This window comes from Callorhinus ursinus, unplaced genomic scaffold (genome assembly GCF_003265705.2).
Source record: "Callorhinus ursinus isolate GAN/ISIS: 27379988/994484 unplaced genomic scaffold, GSC_fseal_2.0 scaffold51, whole genome shotgun sequence".
In the NCBI taxonomy this organism is placed as follows: domain Eukaryota; kingdom Metazoa; phylum Chordata; class Mammalia; order Carnivora; family Otariidae; genus Callorhinus; species Callorhinus ursinus.
In genome coordinates this window covers 4,184,340-4,200,426 of record NW_027397113.1, presented here as the reverse complement: position 1 = coordinate 4,200,426, position 16,087 = coordinate 4,184,340, and the positions used below count along the sequence as shown (strand labels likewise).

At 39.8% G+C, this 16,087-nt stretch overlaps 1 protein-coding gene across 3 annotated transcripts in view; it reads left to right on the top strand.

Moving 5' to 3' along the window:
- Positions 1–16,087, top strand: part of KDM2A (lysine demethylase 2A) — a 111,259-nt gene that overhangs the window by 55,750 nt on the left and 39,422 nt on the right. For all 3 annotated transcript variants that reach the window (XM_025879351.2, XM_073883414.1, XM_073883413.1), the window contains 4 exons: positions 8,414–8,552; positions 9,369–9,447; positions 9,873–9,919; positions 14,805–14,983. In XM_025879351.2, the coding sequence (XP_025735136.1) occupies positions 8,414–8,552; positions 9,369–9,447; positions 9,873–9,919; positions 14,805–14,983 (444 nt within the window). The remainder of the gene's footprint in view (positions 1–8,413; positions 8,553–9,368; positions 9,448–9,872; positions 9,920–14,804; positions 14,984–16,087) is intronic.

Genomic DNA, 16,087 nt, shown 5'->3' with positions numbered 1-16,087 from the left:
AGTGTTCAACTCTTGATCTCAGCTCAGGTCTTGATCTCAGGCTCGTGATTTCGAGCCCTGCACTGGGCTCCTTTTCCCATTGCATTGTTTAGGTAGGCATCCTTGTTGAAAATCAGTTGACCATAAATGTAAAGGTTTATTTCTGGGTTCTCAGTTCTGTTCTACTGATCTGTATGTCTGTCATGCCCACACCACACAGTCTTGATTATTATATAGCCTTCTAGTAAGTTTTGAAAGCAGGAAGTGTGAGTCCTCCAACATTCTTTTTCAAGATTGTTTTGGCTATTCTGGTTCCCTTCGTTTCCATAGGAATTTTAAGAAGATTTTGTTAATTTCTGCAGAAAAAAAGGCACCTGGGATTTCATTAGAGATTGTGTTGAATCTATAAATCAATTTGAGGAGTACTGACATTATAATAATAAATTTTGCAGTCCATGAACACAGGATGTCTTTTCATTTATTTAGATCTTTAATTTCTTTCGACAGTGTTTTGTATTTTTCCAGTGTACAAGTCTTGGGCTTCTTTTGTTAAATTTATTTCTTTGTATTTTTTTATGCTATTATAAATGGAATTGTTTTCTTAATTTCATTTTTGGATTTTTCATTGCTAATGTATAAATATATAACTGATTTTATTAACTATTTTTTTGTGTATGTATTCCATAAAATTTTCTATGTACAAGATCCTGTCATTTGTGAATAGAGGTAGTTTTACTTTTTTCTTTCCAAACTTGTATGTCTTTTTCTTGCTTAATTGCCTTCACTAGAACTTGTAATACAGTGTTGAATAGAAGTGATGAGAGCAGACATCCATGTCTTGTTCCTGATCTTAGAGAGAAAGCTTTCAGTCTTTTACCATTAAGTATGATGTTAGCTATGGGTTTTTGGTAGATGCCCTTTATTAGCTGGAGGAAGTTACCTTCTATTCCTAATTTATTCAGTGTCTTTTATCATGAAAGGGTATTGAATTTTGTCAAATGCTGTTTCTGCATTTATTGAGAGGATCATTATCGTTTTTGTCCTTTTTTTTTTTTAAGATTTTATTTATTTGAGAAAGTGTGAGGGAGCACGAGTTGGGGGAGGGGCAGAGGGAAAGGGAGAAGCATGCGCCCCGCAGAGTAGAGAGCCTGATGTGGGGCCCAATTGAGCTGAAGGCAGGCGCTTTACCGATTGAACCACCCAGATGCCCCTCATGTGCTGTTTGTTTTTTTTTTTTAAGATTTTATTTATTTATTTGACAGAGTGAGAGAACACAAGCAGGGGGAACAGTAGAGGGAAAGGGAGAAGCAGGCTCCCCACCGAGCAGGGAGCCAGATGCGGGGCTCAATCCCAGGACCCTGGGATCATGACCTGAGCTGAAGGCAGATGCTTAACCATCTGAGCCACCCAGGCACCCCCATGTACTGAATTTTAAACTTAATATTCCATAAGCACTTTTCAATGTTATTTGTTGTAATAAACATGTTAATGATCACATTATATTCACCAGAGTGTATGTTAGCCTTGGATGGCTTAGCCGTTTTCCTATAGGACAAGTCTAGTTTTATCTGACCTTTAAAAAATGATTTCTCTTTCTCACCTCATTCCACTCCCCCAAATATCTAAGAGAGGCAGGTGGTTTCTGGCATCAGGGAATATTCCCTGCTCAAAATTCCTGATTTCCTGACTCTGCTCTTTTACTTTTTAGGTGTATTACATAAAGGCATCTTAACACAGTGCCCTTCCCATCATTCTTTTTTACTACATGTTTAGAAAAGAGAATGCGAAAAGTTTCTATATGATGATTGATAACCTATTTGCATCTAACCTTGCCTCACTGTCTTTTCTTCAGCTAATCATCTAGGAGAGATATTAGTATAACTAATATCTATATCCCTTGAGCTTGATCTGTCAGTCCTTGAGTTAATCTAAGTAGTCATTTTTTTTTATTTTTTTTATTTTTTTAAGATTTATTTATTTGAGAGAGAGAGAGCATGAGAGGGAAGAGGGTCAGAGGGAGAAGCAGACTCCCTGCTGAGCAGGGAGCCCGATGTGGGACTCGATCCCGGGACTCCAGGATCATGACCTGAGCCGAAGGCAGTCAGTCGCTTAACCAACTGAGCCACCCAGGCGCCCAATCTAAGTAGTCATTTATATGGCCATTTTTACCATTTAATATAGTTAATTACCACTTGACTAAGGGTGGTGAATATTTTTTAAGGCAGTTTAAAAATTCTTTTCATCATTTGGATCCTGGAAAATATGAGTTTGCTATATAGTTTGGTCATCTAAATAGAATAAACAGTTATTAGTTATAAACTCACTGTTGGGGCGCCTGGGTGGTTCAGTCATTGAGCGTCTGCCTTCAGCTCAGGTCCTGTCGAGCCCGGCATCAGGCTCCCTGCTCGGCAGGAGGCCTGCTTCTCCCTCTTCCACCCCCACTGCTTATGTTCCCTCTCTCGCTGTCTCTCTGTGTGTCAAATAAATAAATAAATAAATCTTTAAAAAAAAAATAAACTCACTGTTGACCCTGCAAAGTACAAATAGCTTTTGAGTGAAAATGTGGTTGGAATAGATTTCAGTGTTCGGTTTGTGCCTGCTATTTTCTGTGACACTGTGTTCACTGAGGGCTGGCATCTATGGGAGGCCAATAACTTCCTTTGGGCTGCCTAAAATTGCCTGTATGGAAATCACCTGGAACAAAAACGCACAGCACGCTGGTAAACCATTTTGAATTATTTGGTAATGTTGATGGGCTAGAGAAGATTGGTGGCTGCTTTCCTTAGTATTAAAGTGGCCTTGTCTTTTGGGTTTTACCTGTAGCAGATTGTGTTACTGCCTACTGATTTCCAAGCTTATTGCAAAGATTGAAAATGTTTTTGTGCTTTTTTTAAAGATTTATTTATTTGTTTAGAGGGGGGATGGGGGCAGAGGGAGAGGGAGAGTATCCTCAAGCATACTCCCTGCTGAAAGGTAGCCCGACTCAGGGCTCAATCCCAGGACCCTGAGATCATGACCTGAGCTGAAACCGAGGGTCAGACCTTTAAACATCTGAGCCACCCAGGCACCCCAGGATTTAATATATTTTTAAAGCACTTAGAGGGGCGCCTGGGTGGCTTGGTTGGTTGAGCGACTGCCTTCGGCTCAGGTCATGATCCTGGAGTCCCGGGATCGAGTCCCATATCGGGCTCCCTGCTCTTCTCATGTGCTCTCTCTCTCTCTCTCTCTCTCTCATTCTCTCTCTCTCAAATAAATAAATAAAATCTTCTTTTAAAAAAAGGCACTTAGAGATTTGCTATAGATGTTTGTTTACTTTCACCAGAATTTACGTTAGGGGGACAGACAAAAAAACAACAAACATTCTTGACAGTATTAAAACTGATACAGGGGCACCTGGGTGGCTCAGTTGGTTAAGCATCTGCCGTCGGCTCTGGTCATGATCTCAGGGTCCTGGGATCCAGCCCCACGTTGGGCTCCCCGCTCAGCAGGGAGCCTACTGCTCCTTCTGCCTGCTGCTCCGCCTGCTTGTGCGTGCTCTCTCTGACAGATAAATAAATAAAATCTAAAAAAGAAATTTAAAAACTGATACAAATAATTTTCACATTATTGCTGATTTACCAGTTGCAACAATCAAAAAGAAGACAATCCAGATTCATTTTTCTGTTGTTTTTAAGTGGCTTGGCTGGAGCAAGAGCCTTCCGCATATCCTTATACTCTCTATATTGAAAATGTAAATGGAAGAAGGAATCTTCTTGAATATAGGAAAAAGAAAAGCATATGAAAAGGAAGGAAGGATGGGGGAACTTCTGGCTACCATGTTAGAAATGTTGGGATAATCAGGGTGATTATGTCCTCCTTATTGAAGAAGAATCAGTAATGGTAGACCTAGGAAAGGCTGAAGTTTGAAAACATGACTGGGGGGGGCAGGACGCCTGGGTGGCTCAGTTGGTTAAGCGTCTGCCTTCAGCTCAGGTCATGATCTCAGGGTCCTGGGATCAAGCCCCGCATCAGGCTCCCTGCTGAGCAGGGAGCCTGCTTCTCCCTCTCCCTCTGCCTGCCGCTCCCCCTGCTCAATCTCTCTCTCACTGTCAAATAAATAAATAAAATCTTAAAAAAAAAAAACAAAACATGCCTGGGATTTTTTTTTTTTAAAGATTTTATTTATTTATTTGAGAGACAGAGAGAATGAGAGAGAAAGCACATGAGACAGGGGGAGGGTCAGAGGGAGAAGCAGACTCCCTGGTGAGCAGGGAGCCCGATGCGGGACTCGATCCCGGGACTCCAGGATCATGACCTGAGCCGAAGGCAGTCGCTTAACCAACTGAGCCACTCAGGCGCCCCATGCCTGGGATTTTTTTTGACAAGCGTGTTAGAAGTTACAGCACACGGGGGCACCTGGGTGGCTCAGTTGGTTGGGCGACTGCCTTCGGCTCAGGTCATGATCCTGGAGTCCCGGAATCGAGTCCCACATTGGGCTCCCTGCTCAGCAGGGAGTCTGCTTCTCCCTCTAACCCTCTTTCCCTCTCGTGCTTTCTATCTCTCATTCTGTCTCTCAAATAAATAAATAAAATCTTTAAAAAAAAAAAGTTACAGCACAAATGAGAGGAGGGGACATCTACATTTATTTTGATGGTATTGTCCTTGCTCTGTGATACTTGCAATCATATTTTGGAGTTCTCTTCAAAGACACATAATTGAAGTGTGGTAAGGAGGGGAACTGAGGATATCTTTTTTTTTTTTTTAAGATTTTGTTTATTTGAGAGAGAACACAAATGGTGGGGAGGGGCAGAGGGAAAGGGAGAAACAGACTCCATGCCGAGAGGGAAGCCCGATGCGGGGCTCAATCCCAGAACCCTGAGATCATGACCTGAGCCGATGGCAGATGCTTAACTGAGCCATCCGATGATGTCTTTTACAAAAACAAATTCATTCAGCCACTGTGCCTCTGAAGCTACTGATGGTGGCTGTTATTGATGACTGCTGTACCTTGGCCCAGGGGCTGTTATGCCCCCTGTGGGCAACATTGCTAAGGCCGCTTTTTTTTTTTTTTTAAAGATTTTATTTATTTATTTGAGAGAGAGAATGAGAGACAGAGAGCATGAGAGGGAGGAGGGTGAGAGGGAGAAGCAGACTCCCTGCTGAGCAGGGAGGCCGATGCAGGACTCGATCCCGGGACTCCAGGATCATGACCTGAGCCGAAGGCAGTCGCTTAACCAACTGAGTCACCCAGGCGCCCCTGCTAAGGCCACTTTTGACGCCATTTCCAAGACCTACAGCTACTTCACCCCGACCTCTGGAAAGAGACTGTGTTCACCCAAGTCTCCTTATTAGGAATGCACTGACCGGGGCGCCTGGGTGGCTTAGTTGGTTAAGCGACTGCCTTCAGCTCAGGTCATGATCCTGGAGTCCCAGGATCGAGTCCCACATTGGGCTCCCTGCTCGGCGGGGAGTCTGCTTCTCCCTCTGACCCTCCTCCCTCTCGTGCTCTCTATCTCAAATAAATAAATAAAATCTTAAAAAAAAAAAAAGGAATGCACTGACCATCTTGTAAAAACCCACACCAAAGTCTCCATGAAGAGGATCCAGGCTCCATCTGTGGCCACCACATTGTTTTATACAAGAAAAATAAAGTGAATTAAAGCTTGTTAAGAAACAAACTCATGTTAGAAATTGTCAGTGAAAATACCCCCCATAAATGTATCTAAAAATATTTTGAGCAGTGATGGCATTATTGAAATAAGTGAAACATCTCCCAAAATTAGGTCTTCTTTTGGCCTTTGAGCTGGGACTTTGGGCAGCAAAGGTGCTAGGTAAGAGTGTTATGAGTTTTTGCCGGATATGGAAAAGCCAGCAGGTATCCCTCAGTGTTTCAACCCAGACGTACCCTGGTATGTTAAATCTGGCTCTCCTCTGGTGTGTAATAGTCATTTTTATTTGCTTTAATTTTTATTTCTTATTACTCATTTCTGCCCCTTCCCTGACCCCCACTCCCCAAAAGACCTTTCCCCAATATCTAACTTTAAATTCCAGGTTTGGTTGTTCTTAGCACATCCTAGGGTAGGGTTACTGTATTTACCCTTGCCTCTACCATGCCCACACTGATTGTCCTGTGTGTGTATATTCAAGAAATTTCAGCAAAATTTGGCACTGGCTAAAGTAAATATACTAGAAGGTAAATTTGCAGCAGAAGCATCATGTTATCTTTTTTTAAAAAATAATAGCTTGTGAAATATTCATATACTGTAAAACTCACCTGTTTAAATGTATGTAATTAATTGGTTTTTTAGTATATTCACAGAGTTGTACAAATATCACCATTCTCTAATTCCGGAATAGTTTCATGGCTCCTGAAAGAAACCCAAACCATTAACAGTCACTTCCTATTCCTTTCCCCAACCCCTGGCAACTACTAATCTACTTTCTGTCTCTGTGGATTTGCCTATTCTGGACATTTCATGTAAATAAAATTATATCATCTATGATACCTGGTCTGTTGCATTTGGCTTTTTTCACTTAGCATAATGTTTTTAAGATCCTTCCTTGTTGTAGCTACATACCAGTATTTCATTCCTTTTTATGGCCAAATAATACTCGACTGTGTAAATATACTACATTTTTAAATCTGTTCATCCATCAGTTGACATTTGGGTTAATGCTGCTATGAACATCTGTGTACAAGTTTTTGTGTGGACATAGGTTTTAAATTCTTTTAGAAATGTACCTAGGAGTAGAATTGCTAGTCATAAGGTAACTCTGTGTTTAATTTTTTGAGGAACTGCTAAGCTGTTTTTCTGAGTGGCTACACCATTTTACATTCCCACCTGCAGTGTACAAGGCTTCTAGTTTCTCTGCATTCTCACCATCACTTGTTATTGTCCACATTTTTAAAAATTTTTTAAATTTTTTAAACGATTTCATTTATCTGAGAGAGTGAGCAAGATAGAGCACGAGTAGGGGGAGGGGCAAATGGAGAGGGAGAAGCAAACTCCCTGCTGAGCAGGGAGCCCAAGGCTGGCTCTTTCTCTGGACTCAGGGATCATGACCTGAGCTGAAGGCAGACACTTAACCTACTGAGCCACCTAGGCGCTGCCCTTATTGTCCACCTTTTGATAATAGCCATCCTAGTGTGTGTGAAGTGGTGTCTCCTTGTGGTTTTAATTTTCATTTCCCCTAAAGACTAATGATATTGAATATCTTTTCATGTGTTCATTGGCCATTTATATATTTTCTTTTCTTTTTTTTTTTTGAAGATTTTATTTATTTATTTGTCAGAAAGCGAGAAGAGTTGAAGGCAGAGGGAGAGGCAAGCTCCCTGCTGAGCAAGGAGCCCGATGCGGGACATGATCCCAGGACCCTGGGATCGTGACCCAAGCTGAAGGCAGATGCTTAACCAGTGAGCCACCCAGGCATCCTGATTCGCATGCTCTTCTGACTGACCAGCCCAGCACCCCCGTATATTTTCTTTATTTTTCTTTTATTATTTTATTTTTTTAAAGATTTTTATTTATTTCTTTGACAGAGAGAGACACAGTGAGAGAGGGAACACAAGCAGGGGGAGTGGGAGAGGGAGAAGCAGACTTCCCGCCAAGCAGGGAGCCCTATGTGGGGCTTGATCCCGGGACCCTGGGACCATGACCTGAGCCAAAGGCAGATGCTTAACGACTGAGCCACCCAGGCACCCCACCCACCCTGTATATTTTCTTTAGGGAGATATCCTTAAAGCTAAATATTGATGGTTTACTATTTGGAATGCTATTATTTAGGTTAACTCTTTTATCTGATGTAAAGGAGTTTTTGCTTCTTTAATTCAAATGTTTTAGTCTGTTCCTAAAGATTGTTTTAGAGAACTATTGTAGAGGGGCACCTGGGTAGCTCATTCGGTTAAGTGTCTGCCTTCAGCTCAGGGTCCTGGGATTGAGCCCCGCATTGGGCTCCCTGCTCAGTGGGGAGCCTGCTTCTCCCTTTGCCTCTACCCCCGGCTTGTGTTCTCTCTCATGCTCTCTCTCTCAAATAAATAAAACCTTTAAAAAAAAAAGAAAACTAATGTAAATACAGTTCTTTCCCCTATGAAAACACTGTATTTTGTATCCTGACCTGAAATGTCTATAAAGACAGTTGGTCCCCAATCTTTAGTGGACCTTACTTGGTTATATTTCTATTGTAAATTTATATCTCTAGGCTCAAAGAGGTAGCAGAGGTAAAATTCACAAGTAGGGAACCAGTGACTCATCAAAATTTTGTTATGCTCTGAACATTCGGAGGACATTAGCTGACCTTTGGTTGAGAGAAAGATGTATAAGGCAAGGAAAATCGATGTTTGACATAACAACTGAAGTTGAAAGTATGTGAAATTGAAGTGTGCGTGTGTTTATGAGCTCTTTTAGATGGGCATGAAAAAGTGCATGATTTGATCTTTATGTCCCTCTCTCCTCAGCGTGGTACCATGCGACGGCGCTATGAGGATGACGGCATTTCAGATGATGAAATTGAAGGGAAAAGAACTTTTGACTTGGAAGAGAAGCTCCACACTAACAAATATAACGCAAATTTTGTTACTTTTATGGAGGGAAAAGGTCAGTATCCTTTTGGTTCAAGGAACTTATAGTCCCTTGATGTAGGAAGTTGTAGATTCTGGGAACTGTGGGCTCAGCATCTGTGCAGCTAAATATTCCCTGTTGTGATGCTGTTTATTTCCTCTTATTACACAATGCTACACACACACACGTTGTGATGCTGTTTATTTTCTCTTACACACACACACACACACACACACACCCACCCACCCACCCACCCACCCACCCACCCTAATCCTCTAGGGCCAGGAGCATTGTTGGAGTTTTTCCCTGAAGGCCTTTCCCTTCCCATCCCTTGTTTTGGGTTTAATTAAAAATAATACAGTAAAGTAAAGATTCATTTATGCATGCACCCCCTCCCCCCAAACAAAACAGAGGTGGGATTCCATGTGTACCATGCAGCTTTTTTACTCCTTGGCAAACTGACAAGGATGTTATGTATGTATGGTAGTGGACAGAATTAAATTTTTTCACTATTAAGAGACAAGGTTTTGATAATTTCTGTTTAGGATTTAGAAGATGACTCAGTTATAGTACTACCCCCCCCGCCCCCGTTGGTTAAATTCTGAATTTACTGTGTAAATATAGACTTAGCAAAACCCTTGAACCTTGCCTCTCAGTGTGCTTTTCCTGTATCCTGAGCGATGCTTCTTAATAACAAACATGTATTGTCTAACAGAGCGAAACTATATACACAGAAACAGTAAACACTATCTCCACCTTATTATTTAGGATCTTTTTTTATGGTCCTTTCATCTTTTTCCAACTATACCTCTTGCCTTTCTAATAATTTATTATGTTTTCCTATGGTGACAGATTTTAATGTAGAGTATATCCAGCGGGGTGGCTTAAGAGACCCTCTGATTTTCAAGAATTCTGATGGACTTGGAATAAAGTAAGTATGCTTGGCCTGATTGGATATGGTTGTGAAATGACCATGTTTCACCAGGGCTATAGACAGTGCAGTATTGATAACCCGAATCAGTAGATAATTGAAAATAATCCCCATTTAGATTTTAAAAGGGTGTATGTTTCTTCTTTTGTTACAAAAACATTTCATGGTTGTTATAGTTAAATGAGAAAATACAGGTGAGCTAAAAAAGAAATAAATTTAAATCTCTTAAAGTCTGTTACCTTGAGATGTTCTTTCATATATTTATATTTAAAATACATTGGTTTATATATATTTAAAATATATTGTTAAACCTAAATGTAAGATTTTGTGTGTCTCAACTTAGGAGTTTTTAGTACTCTAAGAAAAAACACACTGACTAGAGAAGGTGTGCTTCCCATTTATACTTACTGGTGTTTGTTTCGTAGGATGCCAGATCCAGACTTCACTGTGAATGATGTCAAAATGTGTGTGGGTAAGTAAGCTTTGTGGGCTTTGTGTCTTTTAGGCAAAGATTTAAGACTTGGGACCGAGTTCTAAATTTCGGACTGAGATTTAAGGCTTAGGAACATGCAAGTACATATTTGATTGAAGTATACTACTTGAAGTAGTTTTTTGATAGAAACTACTATTAGCAACTGAGAATTTTCTCAAAGGGAGTTACAAAGTTGCTTCATTTAGTACTCATTAGGCATAGGCATAGAACTCTACTTCTTTCCTACCTACTGTTTTATCACTGTGTGTCCCTTCTTCTCTCTATGAAGAGCCTGTTGGAGGACATTTTATATCTCTGAACCAAGAATGAAACTTCATTCATATCTGTGATTCTCTTCTGTTCCCTAAAAGCAGTACAGAAATGTCCTGGAAATTTTCACCAGTGCTACATTTGGTAACTTGGTCAACCTTTAAAACTTTTTAAGCTGAAGCATGGAACTCTTGATCTGGGGGAGGTTTCCAGCCCCATGTTGGGTAGAGAGATTTCTTAAAATCAATCAATCAATCTGTGTAAGCTGAGAAATAGATACATTAAAATGTCTCTTTGTCAGTGACTGGTTAACTTGTCTTTCGTCTGATTTATATTTCAAAATTTAGGAAAAGAAAGCAAATTGGATCGATCTAATTAAAGAAAAAAACTTCCTGGTGTCAGTAAAGATTCAGGTCAATTTTCTGCAGACCATTTGGTGTTCAGTGTAGCCCTGAGACCCACCAGGATCCTTAGGAATTCAGACATGGTCACTCTTCTATACACATTAAAGCAGTATGGATTAAAACCTTTTGGAAATGTTTCCAGCAGGTCATGAAACAAAGGAGGTTTTTCTGATGCTTTTCTCCCAACATTACAACTAAAGTTTTGTCCTCTATGTTGAAGTTCCAATGCAGCCTCGCTTTGGAAATTAAGTATTGCAGTACTGTCTCTTAGCCACTTGAGGGCCCTTTTTAGATAGCTGGATAACTTGTTTATCCAAGAGGTGAAAGTTACTGATAGCGCAGGTAGAGGAAAGTTCTCTAATTCCCTGTATTTTTCACTCCCTCACTATTTCTTTGTTAGATTTCAGCTATCTGCCTGTCACTGTGTATTTTCTAGTATCGAGCACAATCTCTGGAGTATAGTAGGTACTCAGTAAATCTGTTGAGTAATTAAAATGTTTTCCCACTCTTCACAAAGCAGGGGCTCTCTCAGGGGACCTCAGAAAATCTTCTTGAGGGGCGCCTGGGTGGCTCAGTCGTTAAGCGTCTGCCTTCGGCTCAGGTCATGATCCCAGAGTCCTGGGATCGAGCCCCGCATCGGGCTCCCTGCTCAGTGGGAGGCCTGCTTCTCCCTCTCCCACTCCCCCTGCTTGTATTCCCTCTCTCGCTGTCTCTCTCTCTATCAAATAAATAAATAAAATTGAAAAAAAAATCTTCTTGAGTACTAAAGGTGTATCATTGGACTTCTTTTCCTCACAGACCTCCAGGACAGTAATAAGTTAATGGACTACCATAGCTGTTCTCTATTGGTCAGGCATTCTTATGGTTTGTGATCTGCAAATGCACTGCATCAGAATCATCTGCGGTACTTATTAAAAATACTCTGGATTCCATCATAGACTTATGGTATCCAGATTTCTGAGCTATACACATATAAGGACTTATTCAGTCACTTACTCAATCACTAGTCTTTTGGATTTTTTCCCATTTCCTTCCAACTTTCCTATTTCTTCAGTAATATGTTCACTGCTAATAATGATCTTTGGAACCCCTTCATAACCTTATATTTTACAAATAGACCTTTGGGTAGTGATAGATATCTTTGCCATGATTTAAAATACAGCAGTGGGGCACCTGGGTGGCTGGCTCAATTCAGGTCAGGTCATGATCTCATGGATTGTGAGATGGAGCCCGCATCAGGCTCCATGCTCGGTGGGGAGTCTGCTTGAAGGATTCTCTCCCTTTGCCCCTCCCTCTGCTCACTTGTGTGCACTCTTTCTCTTTTAAATAAATAAATCTTTAAAATAGAGTGATGATTATATCTAACCTAATAGACTTAGCATAAATTTCAACTGATGCCTAACTTTATATCCATCCAGACTGTTTGAAGTCCAGATTTTTTTTTCTTGGATAACTAACGATTGTCAAAATGCAGTGAACAAAATATTGGTGATTGCAGTAATCCATTATCACTGCATGTACTTTGGCTAATCCAGTCTTCTTTTCTTCCTCAAGTAAATGCTACATTTCCAGTGTCAGTTCATGTCCCATAAAGAAGAAAGCCAGTCTGTCATGTAAACTTTAGGTGATGGGATATATTGGTTGAGAGTATAGACTCAAAACTGCCTGGTTTCAGATTTCAACTCTAATTACTAGCTATGTAACCTTGGACAAGTTACTTAAATATGAAGTGTTCAGAATAGTGTCTGACACATAGTACATGCTCGATAAATGTTAACTATTATTATGATTCATTATTTTATCTAAGTGCTCTGGTACATACAGAGTCTTAGGTGCTCTGGTACCGTTGGCAGAATGGAATTGCTTTTGCTTTGATACGCATTCTTGAAGGAAAGTATTCACTTACTTTTTTTTAATTGTGGTAAAATACAAAAAACATAAAATTTACCATTATCATAGTTTTAAAGTATACAATTCAGTGGCATTAAGTATATTCACAACGAGCAGCCATCACCAGTATCTAGTTCCAGAACTTTTTCATCACCTGAAATGGAAACTCTGTATCTACTAAGTAGTCACTCCCCATTCCCTCCTACGCACAGTCCTGGCAACCACTGTTGTATTTTATCTATGGATTTGCCTGTTGTGGATATTTCATATAAATGGAATCACAAAATATGTAGCTTTTTGTGTCTGTTATATATGTATTATATTGTGTTCCAGCATGTAACAGCACTTCATTCCTTTTTAGTGTTGAATAATTTCTACCGTGTGGGTAAACCACATTTTGTTAATCCATCCACTTATTAATGGACATTTGGGTTGTTTCCATCCTTTGTTGTGACTAGAGCTGCTATGAACATTCATGTAGAAGTTCTTGTTTGAACATATACATACCTACAAGTGGAAATCACTGGGTCATATGGTCATTCTCTTTTTAACTTCTTGAGGAACCACCACCCTGTTTTCCATAGCAGCTGCACCACTTTATTTTATTTTTTTTTTTTTGCAGCTGCACCACTTTACATTGTTACCAGCAAAGCCTTGAGGGTTCTAGTTTTCCTTGCCAGCACTTGTTATTTTCCTTTCTTTTTTTTTTTTTTCTTTGACTTATGGCTGTCATGGCGGGTGTAAAATGGTATTTCAAGGCAATTTTGATTTAGGCATTCACATTTTCTTCCAACATATGAAGGGTAGGTGTTGGTTCATTGCCTTACATTATCAGTTGTATTTTATTGTATTCTGCCACATCTACTTTATTATGGCCATATTCTTGTCCTTCTATTATCTCTTATCTGTGACTAGCCTATAAACTTAATACTATTTGTTGTATCCTTGAAGGCCAGGCATATAGTAGGTGTTTGTTAGTTTCTTACAAATTGAACAGTATTCTTAATATTCTACCAGCAGCTTTTTATTCTCTCCTTCCCTTTCTTGGCCACTATTATCTTAACTTTTTTAGCTGTCCTGCCTCTCCATATCTTCTCTTAAACTGCTGCCTCTGCTTGCAATTCTCTGTTGAATCTTTCTTATTTAGATTCTGTTTATTCCAAGGCCCAAATGGTTCTTCTTCCCCAGGTTTTCCTAAAAGGTTTCCCTGGTCAGTCCAGTGTTATTTAAAATATATATATATATTTTTTTTTTCTTTTATTTTTACTACTGTTTAATTGACACCTACTTTGTGTTAAACATTTTACTTCATTGACTAAATCCACACAGCAGCCTACAAGGTGATATTATTCCCAAGTTATAGAAGATATTAAGGTTTGGAGAAGTTAAATAACTTTCCCAACTATTGTTAGAGCTGAGATTTAAATTTAGGTATCTTTGACTTTAAAGCTTTTGTTTTCCCCCCATGCTATTTTACACATTCTGCCTTTTGTTGTAGTTGTTACAGTTGGTTGAGAATCTGATATAGATCTTTATGTCCATCATGGTGTCTTTATCATTCAGCAAATATTTGTTAAATGAACGTAAAGGGGGTTTATATTAGAAATGCTTAACAGGGGCGCCTGGGTGGCTCAGTCGTTAAGCGTCTGCCTTCGGCTCAGGTTGTGATCCCAGGGTCTTGGGATCGAGTCCCGCATCAGGCTCCCTGCTCAGCAGGAGGCCTACTTCTCCCTCTCCCACTCCCCTTTCGTGTTCCCTCTCTCACTGTATCTCTCTCTGTCAAATAAATACAATCTTAAAAAAAAAAAAAAAGTCAAATGCTTAACAGGTTTGGGAAATAACCCTTTTAAACAAAACAATGTATCACTGTATAGTGGATCCTTTATTCAAATTGTGGGAAGGATCTAGGTCCTCAAAACTGTGTAGCTCGGTGGATAAGAGCATTGACTCTAGAGTTGGTCCAGGATTTTTGAGTTCTAGGATTTTTGTCCTGCAAATTACCTAATACCTATTTTCTCATCTGTGAAATGGAGATTTTAGTACTTAACATTTAGAATTGATGGGATTGAGTGAGATATTGAATATAAGATTCGTTGCCTGACCATACAGAAATATGCCATAGGGAATTGCTTTTAATATTATCTGTTGTCTTTCCCATTCTTTGTGGTTTGATTTTCTGTTGATTATCCTCTTGAGCGACAACTCTCTCTTTGTTTATTCCTGAATATTCTAAATAAAGGACACTTGTATTTTATATTCTTAATATATTTAAGGAAAATAGTGGCTCAGAAGAGATGATTGATACACATCTTTCGTGGCAGGGAGCCGTCGCATGGTGGATGTCATGGATGTGAACACACAGAAAGGCATTGAAATGACCATGGCTCAGTGGACACGCTACTATGAGACCCCAGAGGAGGAGCGAGAAAAACTCTATAATGTCATCAGTCTAGAGTTCAGCCACACCAGGCTGGAGAACATGGTGCAGAGGCCCTCCACGGTTAGTCTCCACATTTTTTCCACATTATCATTGTCACCAAGAGGGTTGTTTATATGATGGGAGAATTTACAACTTTTTATACATACCAAGATGAAATTGATGAACAAGACAATTTGATAATAACCTTCATTTTTAGAAAATTCATCATTTTTAAAAATCACTTAATTTTGTATAGGGAGGGGCCATTTAATTCTGGTCACCAGTAACCTAATTTAAGAATAACATTGGTCTTTGAATGTAATGGAGAAGTGTCTTAAAATTGATTCTTGGGGGCGCCTGGGTGGCTCAGTCATTAAGCATCTGCCTTTGGCTCAGGTTATGATCCCAGGGTCCTGGGATCGAGGACCGCATCACATTCCCTGCTCAGCGGGAAGCCTGCTTCTCCCTCTCCCGCTTCCCCTGCTTGTGTTCCCTCTCTGCTGTCTCTCTCTCTGTCAAATAAATAAATAAATAAAATCTTTAAAAAAAAATTCATTCTTAAAAGAACTGTCAGTATGAAGTTCTCCTAATTTTTATCTTGTGGGTTTACACTTGCTGAAAAGCTTGAAGGGAAACTAGTTTAGAGACACAAAAAAGTGATCATTTTTATGAGATGGTTTCTGGAGCAGATTCCAGTGGATGACTAGTATCAATAAACTGACAAGCCATCCTAAAGGAAAGTTGTTTGTTTTTGATCCTTAGCTCTCCTGAAGGTAGATATTGATTTAGCTCATCTCTTTGCAAAGTAGTGACTGTCCACAGAATGTTGAAACCCCTCTTTCACTTTTAAAATATGCCTAGTCATTTTTGGACCATTTTTATTCATTTAATTCCTATCTCAGAACTCACTTGAGTTACATATTTCACCTACAATAGCAGAACTAGCAATATTCTAATAATTTCTTTTAAAGTCAAGATCTTGGATGCCTGGGTGGCTCAGTCGGTTGGTAGTTTGCTTTCAGCTCAGGTCGTCATCTCAGGGTTTTGGGATCGAGCCCCACTTTGGGCTTCCTGCTCGGCAGGGAATTTGCTTCTCCATCTCCTTCTGCCCCTCCCCACTGCTCGTTTTCCTCTCTTTCTCTCAAATAAGTAAAATTTTTTAAATAATAATAAAAAATAAGGTCA